The sequence below is a fragment of the Apodemus sylvaticus genome, chromosome 15, assembly GCF_947179515.1.
Source record: "Apodemus sylvaticus chromosome 15, mApoSyl1.1, whole genome shotgun sequence".
Classification (NCBI taxonomy): domain Eukaryota; kingdom Metazoa; phylum Chordata; class Mammalia; order Rodentia; family Muridae; genus Apodemus; species Apodemus sylvaticus.
In genome coordinates this window covers 39,918,310-39,938,343 of record NC_067486.1, presented here as the reverse complement: position 1 = coordinate 39,938,343, position 20,034 = coordinate 39,918,310, and the positions used below count along the sequence as shown (strand labels likewise).

Below are 20,034 nucleotides of genomic sequence, written 5' to 3'. Positions count from 1 at the left end.
CAAAACGATCATCCACCATGATCAAGTAGGCTTCATCCCAGGGATGCAGGGATGGTTCAATATATGAAATCCATCAATGCTATTCACTACATAAACTCAAAGAAAAAAAACCACATGGTCATCTCATTAGATGCTGAGAAAGCATTTGACAAAATTCAACATCCTTTCATGCTAAAAGTCTTGGAAAGAACAGGAATTCAAGGACCATGTCTAAACATAGTAAAAGCAATATACAACAAACCGGTAGCCAACATCAAACTAAATGGAGAGAAACTTGAAGCAATCCCACTAAAATCAGGGACTAGACAAGGCTGCCCCCTCTCTCCATATCTTTTCAATATAGTTCTTGAAATCCTAGCTAGAGCAATTAGACAACATAAGGAGGTCAAAGGAATACAAATTGGAAAGGAAGAAGTCAAATTTCTTGATATGATAGTATACTTAAGTGACCCTAAAAACTCTACCAGAGAACTCCTACAGCTGATAAACAATTTCAGCAAAGTGGCTGGTTACAAAATCAACTCAAGCAAATCAGTAGCCTTCCTATACTCAAAGGGTAAACAGACTGAGAAAGAAATTAGGGAAATGACACCCTTCACAATAGCCACAAACAACATAAAGTATCTTAGGGTGACTCTAACCAAACAAGTGAAAGATCAATACAACAAGAACTTCAGGTCTCTGAAGAAGGAAATTGAAGAAGACCTCAGAAAATGGAAAAATCTTCCATGCTCATAGATTGGCAGGATTAATATAGTTAAAATGTCCATCTTGCCAAAAGCAATCTACAGTTCAATCCCATCAAACCCCATCAAATCCCATCAACACAATCCCCATCAAAATCCAACTCAGTTCTTTATAGAGTTAGAAAGAGCAATTCTCAAATTCATCTGGAATAACAAAACAAAAAAAAAAAAAAAAAAACAGGATAGCTAAAACTATTCTCAACAATAAAAGAACTTCTGGGGGAATCAGTATCCCAGACCTCAAACATTACTACAGAGCAACAGTGATAAAAACTGCATGGAATTGGTACAATGTCAGGCAAGTGGATCAATGGAGTAGGATTGAAGACCCAGAAATGAACCCACACACCTATGGTCACTTGATCTTCGACAAAGGAGCTGAAAACATCCAGTGGGGAAAAAAAGGTCCCATTTTTTAACTCATTGGCACAGGGGGAAATTTCCTAAACAGAACTCCAATGGCTCAGGGTCTAAGATCAAAAATTGATAAATAGGATCTCATGAAACTGAAAAGCTTCTTTTGCATTTTTAAGCTAGCATTTGATAATTCAGATTCAAACAATAACATACTAGATTATTTCACACACTTTCTCCATTAAGAAGAAATTTTATTGAATCCTATGATATTGCCAATATAAATCCATTTTTCATATATAATACAAAAATTTAATTGGCTTACAGTAATCAAATATCAAAAAATGTTTAAGGCAATGAAAATACTTAAAACTTAAAAAGGATTGTTTCAGTCTTACTGACTACTGGAGAATATTAATAGCACTTTCATGAATGGAGAATAGCCCATGAGACCTGAGCCCTCCACAAAGAACTATAGGAATCTGAGGAAAGCTGAGAGCAGGAGTGGTCTTGCCCAGGGAAGAGCACATTTGGTTACACAGTATCAAATAGTCAGCCCTGAAAACATGCAAGAAACATTACACAGACTGGACAGATAAAAATAATATATACTATATATTATTTATATCAATATATTTTTATATATATACATATACCAATATATTTATTCATAATACAATAATACATTGTATATTATATGCTATATGTGTATATATGCAATAGTAATTTTGAAAAGAAAAAGGATGTCATGAATTTGAAGGCAAATGTGGGTATGAGGGAGTGTTTGAAGGGAGAAGAGAAAAGAGAAAAATATTGTATTAAAATGTAGTCTCAAAAATTTTCTATGAATATCTCTAATCTTAACACTGAAAAACAAACCTATTTATACTGTTAAGGATGTTGTCTTACACTTTTGCCATGAGACTATAGATATAGTGGGATGCATTACATATATCACAATAAATTATGAATGTTGGCTTTTTTACAAAGCAAAAATAGCAAACAATATATTTATATGAATGTATATGATAGCATATTTATATGTACACAAAAATATCACAAAACTTTCACAACCCACTATATTTTCCTTGAAAAACAATATTTGGAGTTACTTTAAACTTTAAGTTACCTTAAATTTCACCTAAAATTGGAATATTATGGTTGCATCTATTTATGACTACAAAATGATGCTTTAATATATGCATGTAGTAATCATGATCAGCCATCATTATTATATCGTGAAGACATCACAAACTGTCTTCTCATCCCCTGAAACCTTCCGACAACAACCATTTCCTAGGATTATCAACTCTCAAGCCTCTGATTACATATCTATATTTCCATGTGTCTTATTGTGATCAGGAAAACAGAAACTAATTGAAATTTTACACAGTAAAACTAATTGAAGCTTTGGACCAATTGGATTTAACTGTTATTTATAGAACATTTCACCCTAAAGCGAAAGAATATACCTTTTTCTCAGAACTTCATGGTACCTTCTCTAAAATCAACCATATAATTGGTCACAAGACAGACCTCAATAAATATAAGAAGATTGAATTAATCCCATGTCTCCTATCAGATCACTATGGAGTAAGAGTGGTCTTCAAAAGCAACACAAACAACAGAAAGCCCACATACACATGGAGCCTGAATAATACTCTACTCAATGATACCTTGGCCAAGGAAGAAAGAAAGAAAGAAATCAAAGACTTTTTTAGAATTTAACAAAAATGAAGGCACATCATACCCAAATCTTTGGGACACAATGAAAGCAGTGCTGAGAGGAAAACTCATAGCCCTGAGCGCCTCCAAAAAGAAACGGGAGAGAGCATACACTAGCAGCTTAATGGCACATGTGAAAGCTCTGAAACAAAAAGAAGCCAATTCACCCAGGAGGAGTAGAGGACAGGAAGTTTTCAAACTTCAGGGCTGAAATCAATCAAGTGGAAGCAAAGAGAATCATACAAAGAATAGTGTATTTTTTAATGACATAATTTACATCCTTTGAATGGTATAATTTGTATATTTACTTTTTAATAAAAACTTATATATTTATATTTTTATAGGATCAGCTCATTTATTTTGTCAATCAACCCATTAGTGAGCATCTAGAATATATTAGGCATTATGGAAGATACTGCAATGGGCATTAGGGTATAGACATTTTTTAGTACACTGATACTTTTGATCTACTTATTGTCTTTGGAGCCAATTCCATCCTGTTTGGAACATACAGATTTGGGGATTCTACCACTAAGATGATAACCAAATAGATATTCCTGATCTTTATTTCCTTACTTGCAAAGTAAAGTAACTAATACGTTCCTAGTATATTTGCCAAAGAGTCAAATGAAAGGGAGTCTCTTGTGATTGGTATCAAATGATAAACACATGTAATTGTGATTTGAATTGTATTGGTAGTTGTTTTATTTATTCTAAATGAACCTTCCATCTGAGTTGAGGGGGGAAAAATGTGTGCCATTCACTGGAAATTTAATTTAACTGTGCACATGAAGCAACATTTATATCACCTTTAATTTAACCCGTAGAACAGCAAGTCTTTTAGATGGAGTAAAAGAAAAGGAAAAACCCAAGCAGCAGTGATACATTTTGAAGATATTATTACCATTTTTTCTCTTTTTTTTATGATCTCTCCTTTCCCAGTTTCCCCACCCCCAGTAAGGCCCATAAGTCATCTCCCCTCCTACTGTTTCTGGAATCAACCCCCTCCAGCTTCCTTGTCCTGGTATTTCCCTACAATGCTGCATCAAGCCTTTCCAGGACCGGGGACTTCTCCTCCCTTTGATGTCCAATGAGGCCATCCTCTGCTGCTTATGCATCTGGAGCCATGGGTAACACCATGTGTACTATCTGGATGATGTTTTTGTCCCTGGGAGCTCTGGGAGTACTGGGAAATCTTCACAATAGTCACAATATAAAGTATCTTGGTGTGACTCTAACCAAACAAGTGAAAGATCTGTATGAGAAAAACTTCAGGTCTCTGAAGAAGGAAATCGAAGAAGACCTCAGAAAATAAAAAAGTCTTCCATGCTCATGCATTGGCAGGATTAATATAGTAAAAATGGCCATCTTGACAAAAGCAATCTACAGATTCAATGCAATCCCCATCAAAATCCCAATTCAATTCTTCACAGAGTTAGAATGAGCAATTCTCAAACTCATCTGGAATAACAAAAAACCCAGTATAGCTAAAACTATTCTCAACAGTAAAAGAACTTCTGGGGGAATCAGTATCCCCGACTTCAAGCAGTACTACAGAGTAATAGTGTTAAAAACTGCATGGTATTGGTACAGTAACAGGCAGGTAGATCAATGTAATAGAATTGAAGACCCAGAAATGAACCCACACACCTATGGCCACTTGATCCTTGACAAAAGAGCTGAAAACATCCAGTGGAATAAAGATAGCCTTTTCAACAAATGGTGCTGGTTCAACTGGTGGCTAACAGGCAGAAGAATGCGAATTGATCCATTCTTATACCCTTGTACTAAGCTCAAGTCCAAGTGGGTCAAGGACCTCCACATAAAACCAGACACACTGAAACTACTGGGGAAAGAAACTGGGGAAGACCCTTGAGGACATGGGCACAGGGGGAAATTTCCTGAACAGAACAACAACAGCTTATGCTCTAAGATCAAGAATTGACAAATGGGACCTCATAATGATTATTTCCATTTTTAATAACAATTGTATTATAACACTTCATGTCTGACTGCATCAAAATGCAATATGAAGCCACAGACATTTCCTTCCTAGCTACTGTACCACATCGACATCTGGCCACTTCAAGACTGTCTGATCTTGTCAGTGCTCACAAATTACCTTTTACAAGTTGACATTTGAGAATTTTCTTTTTTAAAACTCTCTTTTTTACTATGAAGAGTGTCTTGGTTACATTCCTGTTGCTGTAACAGAATATCCACATTCCATCAAGTTAAGAGAAAGGACTGTTTGAGGTTCCTAGTTCCACAGCGAGACAGTTCTTCATGGCAGGTAGGTCAAAGCAGCGGGAGTGTTCCAGCGGGCACGTGACATCCGCAGTCATGAAATACAACAAGAGAAGGTAGGGCAAGACTAAAGGCACAAATGCCTGTGCCCAGTGATTTAATTCATCTAGCAAACTCTGCTCCTCCTACAAGTTCCACAACCTTCCCAAAAAGCAACAGTACCCAGGACCAAATGTCCAAACCTATGACCCCAATGGTGAGCATTTCCCATTTAAACTAAAGCCTTCCACCATGGTCTCCCTGTGTGGACAGTCACCACTTAATGCAGAGGGCACACACTCTAACTTTAATGACCCAGCTGTCTAATTCAGAGCCAGCACTAGGCAAAAGTCCAAAATCTCAAGACAGATTCTCAGCTAAGGGTGGAGGCCAAATAACCTCTTGGTTATGACACTCCCTAGTGAAATCAAAAAAAGAAATCTGCTTCTATCAGGCAGTGAAACAGATACAAGTTCTAGTTGTTCAAAATATGTCTTACACACGCTTCTTACATAGTCACATTTTACATTTTTTCTTTTTCTTTTTATTGGATAATTTCTTTCTTTATATTTCACATGTTATCCCCTTTCCCAGTTCTCTCTCTTAAACCTCCTATCCCATCCGGCTTCTCCCTGCTTCTATAAGGGTGCTCCCTCAACCACACACCCACCCACTCCTGCCTTCCCACCCTGCGTTTTACATTACTTTTTGCTCAGTTATTGCTGTCTCTATAGAAAGATGATAAAGTGATAGATAAATAGATATAAATACATCATTGTATATATATATATATGAAGGAGAACAATTAGAAATAATAATATAAATTAATATAATGATAGGTACAATGTGCACATATATACACATATATATGTACATATGACACTGAGATATTTATTTGAATGTGAACAATTAAAAGTAACCACAACACAATGTGAATGTTGTCTTAACTTATATTTTCTATTATGGAGCATATTAGGCAGTTACTTGAAAACTTAGTCTTAATTCTGTTTTTAGAGATCCTACCAGATTTTTTGCTCTAAAAGTCCTCTAGGTCATCCTTAGTCACCTCTGAAACATCATAAGGCAGGCTTAATAGCCTAGTATATTTTCTCTACCTCCTGAGATTGCAAACTCCCATTAGAATGGCCCAGTATAATACTCTGCTTATAGCACTTGAGGGCTTCTCTTGCCCAAAGTTCCAAACTATTCCATATTTCTGCTGCAAGTAAACCCCAAAGGAATAAGAAACACGGAGTCAGATAATCACAGAAAGAACACCACCAGGTGCCAATATAACTGAATGCTTGTCAAAAAAAAAAGAGAAAATATGGATTGGGGCTTAGAATTCCTGGAAAATACAGTCTCTGGGGCAAGGAGGTGAGTGTGGCAGGAACTTGAATCAGTGCAGCACATGCACACATACGCAGAGAGCAGATAGGAAGTGGAGTGAAGCTATAAGGTCTCAAGGCCTGCTGACATGAAATCATGTCGTCCAGCTGGGGTGAACCTCATAAAAGTTTCACAATCTTCCCAAACAGTGCCACCAGCTGTAGGGACTAAGTGTCCAGCTTCAGAGCTATGGAACCATTTCACATTCACTACAACAGTTCTGCTCCTTTTCCCTTCAGAAGTTTAAGTAAATAGTGCAATCATGTCCTCAAACATTGTAGACTGTAGTGTTTGCAGCTGATACATTTCAGCTTGATTGCCTCTTTCTCATATTTTTTCAACTCCCTGAGAAATTATAAACAGTAAGGGCAAGAATATTGCTTACCAACACTGTAGATTTCATGGGGCTCATGACAGGAAGTACAGTGTATCTGTCTACCTTACTCTTCATGAGATTCTTTAGAGATCTTGACTAGTAGATGTAACAAGATATCTTGTTCAAAGCCAGAGAAATGTGTTAAAACAACACATAGGCACAGGCAAAAATAAAAATTAAAAGGCAGTGAATGTATAAGAATTTAAATTTTTCTTTTTATGCTCCATAAAAAGTATTTTGATTTTTAGTACTACAACTTTGAGAATTTCTGATGAAGGTAACATAAATATTCTTTCAGCTTACTCTTAAATCTCAAAATATCCCTATTTTAAGTGTTTAGGTGATATTCATTTTCACATATTGAATAAATATTAATCTATATACTGGTAATATGACTCCAAATAATTTAAATAAACTTTCCTCAAGAAATAATTTAGGTGGGAAATAGGTATTAAACAGATCCTTTATCCAGCTTGAGATTGCTTTATTTAAATAAAAACATGATAGTGTTGTAATGTAGATCTTAAAACCAAACGATTAATAATTTAATGAAGTAAATTTAACAGTATGTATTTCAAAAGAATGAAAAACTTGGATTTGCTTTTAACCATATTACTAAGACAGCCATTCACAGTCTAAATTTGTATTTTTTATTTGACAATATGTAAAATTACAGTTATGTGCAAAATACAAAATCAAGTATTATGATGGAATTTAAAGAAGAGGAAAAACATGGAAAGGCTTTAAATTATTCAGAAATTAATTATTATTTAATGACTTTTCTTAAAGCACACAAAACTTCCTTGTTTCTTAAGCTGTAAATAAAGGGGTTTAGCAGAGGAATCACAATTGTGTAGAACAGAGAATACATTTTATCCTGGGTTTCACCTGGTGCAGAGCCATGACTCACATACATGAAGAGGAGGGTACCATAGAACAGAGAGACAGAGAGCAGGTGAGCACTGCAGGTGAAGAAAGCTTTCCTTCTGCCCCTCTCAGACTTCATGTTCAGGACAGCAAATAGGACACGGGCATAAGAGACTATGATAGTCACAGAGGTACTGATTTGGATGGAAGAGGCAAAAATAAAGATTACTAATGAATTAAGAGATGCATCTGTGCAAGATATTGTATAGAGTGGCAAGATTTCACAATAGAAGTGATCAATAATGTTAGACTTACAGAATGTTAATCTGAATAATAATGCCACATGAACTAAAGGATTTAGAACACCAATTGTATATGATAAACTGACTAACACAGTGCAGAGTCTTTTGGACATCACCACTAGATAGAGCAGAGGGTTGCATATGGCTACATAACGGTCATAGGCCATGGCTACCAGGAGGAAAATTTCCGTAGTTGCACTGAAACAAAAAAAATAATATTGGGCAAAACACTCACCCATGGATATCATGTCATTCTTATTTAAAAATTTCATAAGCATCTTTGGTGTCACAGTGGATGAAGTGCAGGCATCAGCAAAGGCTAAATTCCCAAGGAAAAGGTACATGGGTGTGTGCAGATGAGGGTCCTTCCAGATGAGAAAGATCAAGCCAAGGTTGCCCACCATGGTGGTGATGTAGATGAGGAAGAACACCAGGAACAGGGGGACTTGCAGCTCTGGACGATCTGTTATTCCTCTGAGAACAAACTCAGTCAGCTGGGTGCTGTTTCCTTCCATCACACCCCCTCAGGATGGTCACTGCAAAGATAGATGAGACAAGAAAATATAACCAAGACTCTATGAGAACAATATCAGAACATAGTCTGCTTTCACACATGTCAGATGCCCCTTAATAAGGAAGAAAGAACAAAGTGAACTGCTTCTTCTTTCAAAGCCTTCCCGAAAGAGGGAACATTTTATGAACAATTTTAATAAACATTTTATAACATGCAATTATCTGAAAAGTAAACACATTTAAAATTTATATTTTATACAAAATTTAGAATGGTAAAAAGGACAAATATACTTTATACTAAATAAAAATAAACTCAAGGTGTAGGGTCTCATTGTATAAAGTGTTGCTTTACATAATGACATTTTCCTTTTCATCCAAAATGGATTTTGAACATGCTGGCACTCTCCTGTTCTCTCTCCTTCTCTGATGTTTCCCTTCACCTTCTCAAGAGACATCATCCTAATTTTCAGTTCATACATGGGAGTGCACTTCATGTATTATACATATTTGCATCTATATTATTCTATGACTTAAATAGGTCAGGTAATAAGATGGTAGTTTAATTCTGCTCTTTCTATCATTTTCAAATATGTTACATGATTACATTTATAAAAATAATCACCAACTTTTAATATAATTTTTATTTTTTCAGCAAAATACATGTAAAGAACAATTAACTCATTTCCTTATGTTATTAAAAACACCTAAATTAAAATATAATTTTGAGTTTGTCACAAAGAACCTGTTACACGTTAATCCACAAGGTTACAATCACATTTATTTTAAGGTAAAACACATGCACACACATATGCACACCACTTATTTACATATTCCTGATAGACCTAAGAAACATAATTTAAACATCCATATGTGGATAATTGCCCAGTGAATTAAGACTGTTTTTAATAATTCAGTTGTCCGCGGTTTTGAAGAGATTTCAACAATGCTGCAGTGTTTCCTGAGTCTTTAATTGCTAAAGGGAGATTGTGAAATTAAACGTATGGTTTAAGATCACAGTGCACATAACCATAGAATGAATGGTCAATGTCTCCAATATCTACATTCTGCACAAGTGATAAAAACTATCATCATAGAAAGAAACATCATGAAACTAATTTGTGATGCCCACAGATATAACATACAAGGCAGAAATTTCACCAAGCTACATGTACCCATGAGTGTAACCAACCAGGACAGTTGTGCCAGATACTATACAATGCAACAGGGAGAGTGTCCAAGTTAGGACTACCTGTATTTCTATACTGTAAATATGCACAATTGCAGCCTTATGGTGGTTTGTGCACTTGAATCACTGCATTGGTGACCTAAAATTTAAGTTGATAAATTACAAATATCAGGTTTGGGTGTTCACATGAATAGAAATAGCCAAGGAGTCTTAATGTAAGTACAGCCATATGTGTTTCCTACCAACATACACTTTTACTTTTTAAAAATCTTAATAGCCAATTCTTTGTAGAATTAGCTAACAGCTACATACCTATATCTGTGATTTCAATAAACTAGTTTCTCATATAATTTGCTTTATTATTTTTAAAGGAGTGCAAACTAAAACTCTTTTTGTCAAAAAATAGGCAACAAATCATCTTGTAACAAAATACATAGAAGAATTCAAATATTGTAGAGAAAGTAGCAAGGTTATCTTTTGTCTCTTCATTTCAACTAAATTAAAAAAAAAACTATTCTGTGACATTAACTCACTTCCATCTTTACTGAGAATATGAAAGACAAGATTTGCCTAGCTTTATTGGATTCTAAAACATTAGCAAAGAAGCAAGTCAAACCTGTAATAATTACTAAATGATCCACAGTCTCATATAAAAAGCATATTACAATATTTGTTTTATATCTGCCAAGCATTTAACATGAAATAGATTCTGTTTTTATGGTAGACACTCTGTCTCTAAATATTCCTCAGAAACCCCAGGAATCCATTAACCAAGTGAACAAGCATTGCATAGATCATCAGAAGTCACACTGTCCTGTAATCCCAGGAATCAACAATTCATCTTGATTATGAAAATATCCAAAGTAAAAGTCACAAAAGGAAATTTTACTTAATAATTACAGCATAGAGGTTCATCACAGGGACTCTTATACATTCACATAATTTAGCTCAAATCTTTGGTGTATAAATACATAGCTGTGAGTCACAGAGATTTAGAGAAAATGCACAAAATAACAAAATATTTCATTTAGATTCTCGGGACTCCTGTGTGTACTGCTTGTTAGATAATTTCCCTAAAAAGATATTTACACTCATCATTTTCATGCAGTTATTGACACATTAGGACAAATTTTTGGTAATGAAGTGGCTAAACTATATAAAAGAATAATAGTATTTTTTCTCACCAAATTCCTATGAAAATCTCTGCAGGCACGTATACAACGAGAACTCCATGACCATACTCACTCAGGACAAAGAGTGTCCATAACAGTCCTCTCTCATGTCAATGTACTTTAACAAAAGAAGTTTCTGTGATATTTATTTATCTACTTCAATCTCATTTTTAAAATCAGTGTTAAAACTCCCTCAGTGCAAAGAGAAACTCCCTATAGGATAAAAAAAATCTGCTGAGCATTGTTTCATATTCAGCTAATTATTACTAACAAACTTATGATGTCCCTGCATAGTCTTGCATGTTTTCGAAAACTAAAATGGGAAAGGCCAGTTGTAAATAAATATTTACTCCACTGACATTCTTTAGATATTTTAGATGCAATTGACTCAATAACCATTTTATGTTTAGGAAAATATTTTTGTTAATATGTAAATTATATATTAGTATGGATACTACCTCCTTGAAAATAATCAAGTGTTCTCATAACATTTTATAAACTAAACAAGTATTTATTAATTCAGATTTGTTTCACACCATTCTCCCACTGATAATAAATTTTATTGAACCATATGTTATTTCTAGTATGAATGCACTTCTCACATATAAAAATCTGTAAACTTAATGTGGCTTACTGTAATCAAATATCGAAAAATATTTAATGCAATGAAAATATATTAAAACTGGAAGAGAACAAATTGCTTCTATATCACTGATTACTGGTGAATATTGACAGCATTTTCGTTCAAACATCTCCTGCCATCTATCCATTCATCTCTTTCCATTTGTGTATATAGTGTTAGTATATACTGTTAAAAAATGATATGAATACATATATACTTTCTTAACAAAATAAGTAACATATCTTCTAATCTCTTAACTTGAAAACTCACAGGCTTATTTCTCTTGCTTGTAAAAGTTTATTTGTGAAAATATTCCCACACCTAAGATTCAGAGAACACTGGTGAAAGAAAGACAAAGTGTCAGAGTCAGAAGATTAAGGAGTTTGCTGCGAGGTTGTGTCTCCTAGGAATATCATAAGCAACACCCAAAAAGTCTCAGCAACATTGCCAGCCAAAGGTGAGAAGAGTCAGAATGAAATCTACTTACACATCAAACTGGATGTAAAAAAGTCCCTGAGACCTCAGCTCTCCACAAAGAACTATAAGAAACTGAGGAAAGCTGAAAACAGGAGGTGTGGTTTTCCCCAGGAAAGAGCACACCAATTGGTTGTCCAGTGTCAAATGGTTAGCCCCCAAAACATATATGATAGTAAATTTATATAGATTGGACAGGTTCATATATTATAAAATTTTAATATATCATTAAATAGATTAATAATTAATAATTAAATAAATACATAATTAATAATAATTAATGAGTGGTAATGATGGATAATTGTTGCTAATTAATTTTTTTCTTTTTTTTCTTTTTTATTTACATTGCAAATGATTTCCCCTTTTCTGGGTCCCCACTCCCCACAAGTCCCATAAGCCCTCTTCCATCCCCCTATTCTTCCATCCACCCCTTCCCACTTCCCTGTTCTGGAATTCCCCTATACTCTTGCACTGAGTCTTTCCAGAACCAGGGGCCACTCCTCCATTCTTTTTGGACATCATTTAATTTGTGGATTATGTCCTGGGTATTCAAAGTTTCTAGGCTAATATCCACTTATCAGTGAGTGCATACCATGATTGATCTTTTGAGACTGGGTTACCTCACTTAGTATGATGTTCTCCAGCTCCATCCATTTGTCTAAGAATTTCATGAATTCATTGTTTCTAATGGCTGTATAGTACTCCATTGTGTAAATATACCACATTTTTTGTATCCATTCCTCCTTTGAAGGACATCTAGGTTCTTTCCAGTTTCGGGCTACTACAAATAGGGCTGCTATGAACATAGTGGAGCATGTGTCCTTACTGCATGCTGAAGAATCCTCTATGCCCAGTAGTGCTATAACAGGGTCCTCAGGAAGTGACATGCCCAGTTTTCTGAGGAACCACCAGACTGATTTCCAAAGTGGTTGCACCATCTTGCAATCCCACCAGCAGTGGAGGAATGTTCCTCTTTCTCCACATCCTCGCCAACACCTGCTGTCTCCTGAGTTTTTGACCTTAGCCATTCTGACTGGTGTGAGGTGAAATCTCAGGGTTGTTTTGATTTGCATTTCCCTAATGATTAATGATGTTGAACATTTCTTAAGGTGTTTCTCAGCTCTCCAAAGTTCTTCATATGAAAATGCTTTGTTTAGCTCCGTACCCCACTTTTTAATGGGGTTATTTGGTTCTCTGGGTTCTACTTTCTTGAGTTCTTTGTATATATTAGATATTAGCCCTCTGTCGGATTTAGGGTTGGTGAAGATCCTTTCCCAGTCTGTTGGTTGACGTTTTGTCCTTCTGACGGTGTCCTTTGCCTTACAGAAACTTTGTAGTTTTACGGGGTCCCATTTGTCAATTCTTGATCTTAGAGAGTAAGCTACTGGTGTTCTATTCAGGAACTTTTCCCCTGTGCCCATGTCCTCCAGGGTCTTCCCAAGTTTCTTTTCAATTAGTTTCAGTGTGTCAGGTTTTATGTGGAGGTCCTTGATCCATTTGGAGTTGAGCTTGGTACAAGGAGATAAGAATGGATCGATGCGCAATCTTCTGCATGCTGACCTCCAATTGAACCAGCACCATTTGTTGAAAAGACTATCTTTTTTCCACTGGATGCTTTCAGCTCCTTTTTCGAAGACCAAGTGACCATAGGTGTGTTGGTTCATTTCTGGGTCTTCAATCCTATTCCATTTATCCGCTTGCCTGATATTGTACCAATACCATGCAGTTTTTATCACTATTGCTCTGTAGTAGAGTTTAAAGTCTGGGATATTGAATCCCCCTGAAGTTCTTTTACTGTTGAGAATAGTTTTAGCTATCCTGGGTTTTTTGTTATTCCAGATGAATTTGAGAATTGCTCTTTCTAGCTCTGTGAAGAACTGGGTTGGGATTTTTATGGGAATAGCATTGAATCTGTAGTTTACCTTTGGCAAGATGGCCATTTTAACTATATTAATCCTGCCAATCCATGAGCATGGAAGGGTTTTTCCATTTTCTGAGATCTTCTTCTATTTCCTTCTTCAGAGATCTGAAATTCTTGTCATATAGGTCTTTCACTTGTTTGGTTAGAGTCACCCCAAGATACTTTATGCAGTTTGAGGCTATTGTGAAGGGGGTCATTTCCATAATTTCTTTCTCAGTCTGCTGATCCTTTGAATATATAAAGGCTACTGATTTGCTTATGTTGATTTTGTAGCCAGCCACTTTGCTGAAGTTGTTTATCAGCTGTAGGAGTTCTCTAGTAGAGTTTTTAGGGTCACTTAAGTATACTATCATATCATCTGCAAATAGTGATAGTTTGACTTCTTCCTTTCCAATTTGTATCCCTTTGACTTCCTTCTGTTGTCTAATTGCTCTAAGACTTCAAGAACTATATTGAAAAGATATGGAGAGAGGGGGCAGCCTTGTCTAGTCCCTGATTTTAGTGGGATTGCTTCAAGTTTCTCTCCATTTAGTTTGATGTTGGCTACTGGTTTGCTGTATATTGCTTTTACTATGTTTAGATATGGGCCTTGAATTCCTGTCCTTTCCAAGACTTTTAGCATGAAAGGATGCTGAATTTTGTCAAATGCTTTTTCAGCATCTAATGAAATGATCATGTGGTTTTTTTCTTTGAGTTTGTTTATGTAGTGGATAGCATTTATGGATTTCCTTATATTGAACCATCCCTGCATCCCTGGGATGAAGCCTACTTGATCATGGTGGATGATCGTTTTGATGTGTTCTTGGATTTGGTGGGCAAGAATTTTATTTAGTAATTTTGCATCAATATTCATAAGGGAAATTGGCCTGAAATTATCTTTCTTAGTTGGATCTTTGTGTGGTTTTGGTATCAGCGTAATAGTGGCTTCGAAGAATGAGTTGGGTAGTGTTCCTTCTGTTTCTATTGGGTGGAAAAGTTTGAAGAGTATTGGTGTTAAGTCTTCTTTGAAGGTCTGATAGAATTCTGCACTGAAACCATCTGGTCCTGTGCTTTTTTTGGTTGGAAGCCTATCTATGACCCCTTCTATTTCTTTAGCGGTTATGGGTCTGTTTAGATGGTCTATTTGATCCTGGTTTAATTTTGGTAATTGGTATCTGTCTAAGAAAATGTCCATTTCCTCCAGATTCTCCAGTTGTGTTGAGTACAGGTTTTTGTAGTAGGATCTGATGATTTTTTGAATTTCCTCGGTTTCTGTTGTAATATCTCCATTTTCATTTCTAATTTTGTTAATTTGGATACTTTCTCTGTGCCCTTTGCTTAGTCTGGCTAAGGGTTTATCTATCTTGTTGATTTTTTCAAAGAACCAGCTTTTGGTCTTGTTGATTCTTTGTATGGTTCTCTTGGTTTCTACTTGATTGATTTCAGCCCTGAGTTTGATGATTTCCTGTCTTCTCCTCCTCCTGGGTGAATTAGCTTCTTCTTGTTCCAGGGTTTTCAGTTGTTCCGTTAATCTTCTAGTGTAAGCTCTCTCGAATTTCTTTTTGGAGGCACTCAAAGCTATGAGTTTTCCTCTTAGCACCACTTTCATTGTGTCCCATAGATTTGTGTATGTTGTGCCTTCATTTTCATTAAATTCTAAGAAATCTTTGATTTCTTTATTTCTTCCTTGACCATGGTATCATTGAGTAGAGTATTATTCAGTTTCCATGTGTCTGTGGGCTTTCTGTTGTTTTTACTGTTACTAAAGACCACTTTTACTCCATAGTGATCTGATAGGAGGCATGGGATTATTTCAATCTTATATTTGTTGAGGTCTGTCTTGTGACCAACTATATGATCTATTTTGGAGAAGGTACCATGAGGTGCTGAGAAAAAGGTATATTCTTTTGCTTTGGGATAAAAAGTTCTATATATATATCTGTTAACTCCAATTGATTCAAAGCTTCAATTAGTTTCATTATCACCCTGTTTAGTTTCTGTTTGCCTGATAGGTCCATTGGTGAAAGTGGAGTGTTGAAGTCACCCACAATTATTGTGTTAGGTGCAATGTGTACTTTGAGCTTTAGTAAAGTTTCTTTTATGAATGAGGGAGCCCTTGTATTTGGGGCATAGATGTTCAGGATTGAGAGTTCTTCTTGTTGGATTTTTCCTTTGACCAGCAAGTAGTGACCTTCCATGTCTCTTTTGATGACATTAGGTTGAAAGTCAATTTTATCTGAAATTAGAATGGCAACTCCGGCTTGTTTCCTGGGACCATTTGCTTGTAGAATTGTCTTCCAGCCTTTTACTCTAAGGTAGTTTTTGTCTTTGACACTGAAGTGTGTTTCCTGTATGCAGCAAAATGTAGGGTCCGGTTTATGTAACCAGTCTGTTAGTCTATGTCTTTTTATTGGGGAATTGAGTCCATTGATGTTAAAAGATATCAAGGAGTAGTGGTTATTGCTTCCTAACATTTTTGATTTTAATTTTATACATGTGTGGTTATCCTCTTTGGGTTTGATGAAAGAAGCTTAATATTCTGCTCTTTCCAGGGTATGCTTTCCCTCGTTGTACTGGTGCTTTCCCCATATTATCCTTTGTAGGGCTGGGTTTGTAGAAAGATATTGTGTAAATTTGGTTTTGTCATGGAATATCTTGGTTTCTCCATCTATATGATAGTAAATTTATATAGATTGGACAGGTTCATATGTTATAGCAATTTTAACATATCATTAAATATATTAATAATTAATATTAAATAAATACATAATTAAAAATAATGAGTGATAATAATAAATAATTGTTGCTAATTAATAATTAAATAATACATTTATATACATGCCTGCAATAGTAATTTTTGAAAAAAAGACGCCATGGATTTGAAGGAGAGTAGACATGGGTATGTAGAAGTGTTTGAAACGAAGAAAAGATTGAGAAAATTTTCTAATTAAGTTAAGTCTCAAAAAAGTCCTATAAATATCTCTCATCTCAAAGTCTTAAATTGAAAAATATTCTGTATATATATATATATATATATATATATATATATATATATATATATATATATATATATATGAATGGATGTTGTCTTACAATTTTGCCATGAGATTTTGAGTGTATTGTGATCATTTATATTACATATCCAAAAGCAACATATTTTGTTTCTTTAGGAAAGCCAAAGAAAACCAACATATTATGTTTGGATATATATGTACACCTGACCACATATCTATATCTACATAAACAAAACACAAAATACCCTGACCCACATGTATTTGGAAATGCTATTGCTTCTCAAAAATTTATAAGGCCCTAAATTTATGCAAACCAGAAAATTGCAGTTGCATGTATTTAATAAACACAAATTGATGTTTTGATATATGCATCCAGCACTTCATGATTAGCCATTGTCACCACATGATGAATCTGTCACACAATGTCTTCTTATTCCACTGAAATCTTCCATTAACATCCATTTCCTTAGTCTGTCAACTATTTTTTTATTGGATATTTTATTTATTTACATTTCAAATGTTATCCCCTTTCCCAATTTCCCCCTAGGAACACCGTATCCCATCCCCCTCCCCATGCTTCTATGAGGGTGCTTACCACCCATCCACCCACTCTTGCCTCCCCATCCTGGCATTCCCCTACATGTGGCATTAAGCCTTCCCAGGACCAAGGGCCTCTCCTCTCACTGATGCCCAACAAGGCCATCCTCTGTCACATGTGCAGCTGGAGCCATGGGTCCCTCCACGTGTACTTCTTCATTGGTGATTTAGACACAGGGAGCTCTGGTTAGTTGATATGGTTGTTCTTCCTATGGGGTTGCAAACTGCTTCAGCTTCTTCAGTCCTTTCTCTACGTCCTCAATTGGGAACCCCATGATCAGTTCAATAGTTGGTTGGTTGTAAGCATCTGCCTCTGTAATTATTAGGCTCTAGCAGAGCCTCTTAGGAGACAGCTGTATCAGGCTCCTGTCAGCATGCACTTCTTGGAATCCACAATAGTGTCTGTGTTTGGTCTGTATATTGGATGGATCCCCAGGGGTAAAGGCAGTCTCTGAACATACTTTGCTACCCCTTCTAAGATGGGCCAAAACACCCATACTTTGGTCTTCTTTCTTGAGCTTCATGTGGTCTGGGAATCGTGTCTTGGGTATTACGAGCTTTTGGACTAATATCCTCTTATCAGTGAGTGCATACTATGTGTGTTCTTTTGTGATTGGGTTACCTCACTCGGGACGATATTTTCTAGTTCCATCCATTTGCCTAAGAATTTCATGAAGTCATTGTTTTTAATAGCTGAATAGTACTCCATTGTGTAAATGTATCACATTTTCTGTATCTATTCCTCTGTTGAGAGACAACTGGAATTCTTTCCAGATTCTGACTAATATAAGTAAGGCTGCAATGAACATAGTGGAGCATGTGTCCTTCTTACATGTTGGAGAATCTTCTGGGTATATGCCCAGGGGTGGTATAACTGGGTACTCCAGTAGTACTATGTCCAATTTTCTGAGGAACCACCAGACTGATTTCCACAGTGGTTGTACTAGCTTGCAATCCCACCAGCAGAGGAGTGTTTCTATTTTGCCACATCCTTGCCAGCATCTGCTGTCACCCGCGTTTTTATCTTAGCCATTCTGACTGGTGTGAGATAGAACCTCAGGGTTCTTTTGATTTGCATTCCCTGGTGACTAAGGATGTTGAACATTTCTTTAGGTGATTCTCAGCCATTCAAGATTCCTCAGTTGAGAATTCTTCGGTTTGCTCTCTACCCCATTTTTAATAGGGTTATTTGATTCTCTTGATTCTAACTTCTTGAATCCTTTGTATATATTGGATATTAGCCCTCTGTCAGATGTTGGGTTGGTAAAGCTCTTTTCCCAATCTATTTGTTGCCTTTTTGTCCTATTGACAGTGTCCTTGGCCTTACAAAAGCTTTGAAATTTTATGAGGTCCCATTTGTCAATTCTTGATCTTAGAACATAAGCCATTGGTGTTCTGTTCAGGAATTTTTCCTGCAGAGCATAAATAAGAAGAGGGGTGGGGCTATAGGAACACAAGGTCTACTGGTACTTACCTCCAACAGGCTCCAAATAGTGCCACAGCACAAGTGTCCAGTGTCAGAGCCTATGGGACCATTTCATATCCACTATAACAGTTTTGTTCCTTTTCCCTTCATAAGTTTGAGTAAATAGTACAAAATGTTTTTATATATTTTGATTTGTGCAGCTATTTGTAAAACTTGCTTCCCTCTTTCTCACATTGCTTCAACATGTAAAGAAATTATAAGCAGTCATGGAAATAATATTCTTTGCTGATATTATTGATTTTGTGTGGCTCAAGACATAAAGCACAGTGTATCTCTTCACCTTACTGCTAATGAGATAAATTTGGAGACCTTGACTAGTAGATGCACCCAGGCCTCTGGTTCAGAGCCAAAGAAATGAGTTTTAAAAGATAGGCATGGGTTTTAAAACCACAGTCATTTTGGTCATTTTGTAATAATTCAAAAATTTTATGCTCCATTTAAAAATGCTCATTTGATTTTTAATCAGTTTATGTTTGAGGACTTTTGATAAATGTAAATAAAATATTTATCTCCAGATTACTCTTAAGTCTCAATAATACTCCATTTAAGTGCTTGGATGGTATTCCTTTTCACATGCTGCATAAGTATTATACCTACATACCGGTAATATAATCATAGATTATTTAAACTATTTATATGTGCTTTCCTCAAGAATTGTTTTGAAGAGAAAAATTGATTTTAAAACATTGTTTACACACCCTGTTTGCGTTTTAATAAAAGTAAATTCAAACATCTTTAATATAGACCTGAAGAATAAAGGTTTGTCAGTCTAATGAAGAAATTAATGAAGTAACTTTCCAAGTGAGTATAAATTTTAAAACAATATATAACTGGGCTAGATCTTAAGGTCTTTGATAACAATTTTATAACCATACTACTAAGACAGTCATTCACAATATAAGTTAGTAAATTTTATTTAATAATATGTAAATTTATAATTATGGGCAATATACAGGATTTAAAATACTATGCATTTCAAGTGAAGGAAAGGTACTAGAACAAACTCTGAAATACTCTGAAAATGA

The 20,034-nt window shown here is 35.5% G+C and overlaps 1 protein-coding gene across 1 annotated transcript; it reads right to left on the bottom strand.

The window, feature by feature from the left end:
• Positions 1–7,642: 7,642 nt before the first annotated feature.
• On the bottom strand, positions 7,643–8,560 carry LOC127665964 (olfactory receptor 5AC2-like). The gene has a single exon (XM_052158596.1). The coding sequence runs from the start codon at positions 8,558–8,560 to the stop codon at positions 7,643–7,645; it is 918 nt and encodes a 305-aa protein (XP_052014556.1).
• Positions 8,561–20,034: the final 11,474 nt, after the last annotated feature.